Source organism: Benincasa hispida, chromosome 1, assembly GCF_009727055.1.
Source record: "Benincasa hispida cultivar B227 chromosome 1, ASM972705v1, whole genome shotgun sequence".
NCBI classification, from domain to species: domain Eukaryota; kingdom Viridiplantae; phylum Streptophyta; class Magnoliopsida; order Cucurbitales; family Cucurbitaceae; genus Benincasa; species Benincasa hispida.
The window spans coordinates 28,990,083-28,992,794 of NC_052349.1; the positions used below are offsets into that span (position 1 = coordinate 28,990,083).

The window sequence follows — 2,712 nt, forward strand, 5'->3', positions numbered from 1 at the left end:
AAAAAAAAAATAGAGATGTTGAATAAATAATTACTCAAAGAGGTTAGTACAATATAACTATTACATATACATATAATTCAACAGCAAGAGTGGATTCGAGCGAAGTTGTCTAACCTTTGAGAATTTTGGTGAGGTGATTTTTCCATGTAGCTCTTCTCCTTGCTAATTTTGATCATATTATCAATTTTGTAAAATTTATAGAAGAAAACAAAATTACTCATAATTTAACATATTTGTCATCTTTTTCGAGGCTTTCTTGAATTTGGAAAGATTTCTTTCCTGTTTCTTTTTTATCCCTCATTTTAGAGAGAGGACAACTATTGATTGATTTCTTGTGGTACTTTTTATGGGTGGAACGTGGGGTAACATAGCGGTGATTGAAGCTATAAATCCTTTAACCAAAGTTATAATACTTTGACTATTAGAGTCATGTTATTTTTTTAGATGATTAGTATATAAGCATATGTATGTATATATTATATTAAAAAAGTGGCATAGTGGCTTAATGAAATGTAAATATATTGGAATTTGGAAATGATGAGGAAATCATATGGAACATAAAAAGAAAATAATGGAAATGTTTCATCACATACGTTACAAACAATCATCATTTAACTATTATTTACTAAATACACCTCCGAGCGAGTCAGCCACTACCAAACTCACCGAGTTACTGTTTATCATTTTCTAAGGGAAAAAAAAAAAAACGAAAACTGTCCTGCACTGCCTAATTCAGTTTGCTTTTTCTTTTTTTTCTTTTTTTTTTTCCATCTTTTTACATCAAAACCCAAAAAGTCTCTCTCGCTCTCGCTTTCTTCAATGTTGTTCGTCTTGTTTGGCTTCCGAGAAAGAATCTTTTCCCGTTTTCTGATTCTGCAAATCGCCAGCACCGAATAGATTATCGTCACAAGTTCCATCAATATCATCTGAAATTTCCATTGAAATGATTGTTAGATGCTAGAGATTTTCAAAATCAAATTAGGGCATTAACAGAGAAAATAAACGTTAACGTTAAGATTATTTTGCTTTTGGATTTGGATCTTGCCTCTGGTTGCGCTGAACGATCTTTTGCAATGCAAAATGGCGCTCTCAATCCCGTCGTCTTGCTGCAAAAGCGAATCGTCTCGTCGATTCGTTGGTGATACAGCCATTCCAGTTGCTGATGATGACGATTTACTCTTCCCTAAACGCCTACAAACCACTCGAATCCCTATCGCAATATTCCTCTGTTTCTCATCAATCGAAGTCGCCGTCGTTGTTGTCGACGGCGAAGATACTGGCGACGATCTGTAGTTTTGTTTCCTCGAAACTTTCACATACAAAGGTTTGATTAATTTTAAATACTTCTGCATTCCTTCTCCGGAGAATCTCTTCGATTGACGCTCAGATGCGTCAATCCGATTATTATTTCTTGAACTGTTAACTCTGTTCAGTTTGAAGGCGAATCGTTTGCTTTCTGTGCTGTGTAATTTGAGAGACGGCGGTTCTTTTTCCTCCGTCTTCTGTTTCGCCATTAACTTTGGCTTCTTGAACAATGAAATCGAGAGTCTAGGAGCGGATTTGAGAATCGAAACTGAAACCGGAGACTCTGGCTTGGAACTGAGTTCAATCGGAAGGATTTTCAGTTTGGAGATTAGATCGGATTGGGAGAGAAGAAGATTCCGTTGAGAAAAACAGAGTTCGTTTTGGCCTGAGTGTGTGAGATTGTTCTCGTCGGGAGATTTACAGGTTTCTGAAGGAGGAGGAGAGATGAAATCCAAATCGAAGAATGAATCCTCATCTTGATCGTCGCCATAGAAATGAGAACGAATGAGAGGATATGCAGTTTCGACAATGGAAGAGAAATGAGAGTAGAGATTATGGAGCTTCACGAAGTCGAGAGCTTCCATGGCGGAGAGAGGATCGGGAGAAAGACAAATGAGCAGGTTGGGGTTTAGAGAGGGTTTTATAGAGCTGCTGCGTGTGGAGGAAGGGGGGCCGGGCCAACACGTGCCAGACCCTGAAAATAACATAACACAAAACTCTTTTTTTTTCCCCCAAATTTTCATCTATTTGATTTAATTGTAAATTGCAATACAATTCTTTGGTATCGTATTTCTTTTAAATGAAAGTATTACATTTATTCGAAAAATTATTGGAAAAAAAATCAGAACTTTAGCTGTGGATTTTATATCAAATAATTGTTTGAGATGCATATTTTCAAATTTCCGCTGTATATAAATTTGGAATTTTTTTCTACAATTACTTTTAGTAAATACTATTATTATGGCCAATTTGAATGATTAAATTTATGATTTATTGAAAAAAAAATGCTTAGTTTAGCCATAAGAGGTTACTTTTTCACTACTGAATAGTACAGAATTTATATATATATATATATAAAGTAATTTTATATGGAAATATAACAAGAAAAGTACAAATATGAAATTTCATATTATTTTTGCTTCAATGATAAAAGGAGAACAAAGGAAAAACCTCGATGAAAGTGTACTTCTGACTCTCTCAGCTGTTAACGCTGAATTTGGATTCCTCACCATGCCTCTCTTTTGACTCGACAGAACGTGTTTTTTTTTTTTTTTTTTTTTTTTTTCGAGGTTTTAACATCAATTTAGAAATTATATCAATTAAAATATCATCTAATAATTTAATTTATTTAAGGTCACCTTTACCCCGAATGGTAATAAATTATTGGTAGTTTAAAAAATGAGCTCC

At 34.3% G+C, this 2,712-nt stretch overlaps 1 protein-coding gene across 1 annotated transcript; it reads right to left on the minus strand.

Moving 5' to 3' along the window:
• Positions 1-564: 564 nt before the first annotated feature.
• On the minus strand, positions 565-1,929 carry LOC120089703 (probable membrane-associated kinase regulator 5). The gene is made up of 2 exons (XM_039047071.1): positions 1,046-1,929; positions 565-926 (listed from the first exon to the last, which is right to left on the minus strand). The coding sequence occupies exons 1-2, from the start codon at positions 1,887-1,889 to the stop codon at positions 817-819; spliced, it is 954 nt and encodes a 317-aa protein (XP_038902999.1). The 5' UTR covers positions 1,890-1,929; the 3' UTR covers positions 565-816.
• Positions 1,930-2,712: the final 783 nt, after the last annotated feature.

Coding starts and splice junctions, on each gene's coding strand:
- LOC120089703 (XM_039047071.1), bottom strand. CDS start 1,889: ATGGAAGCTCTCGACTTCGTGAAGCTCCATAATCTCTACTCTCATTTC. Junction 927..1,045: donor ATCGTTCAGCGCAACCAGAG/GCAAGATCCAAA, acceptor TGGAAATTTCAG/ATGATATTGATGGAACTTGT.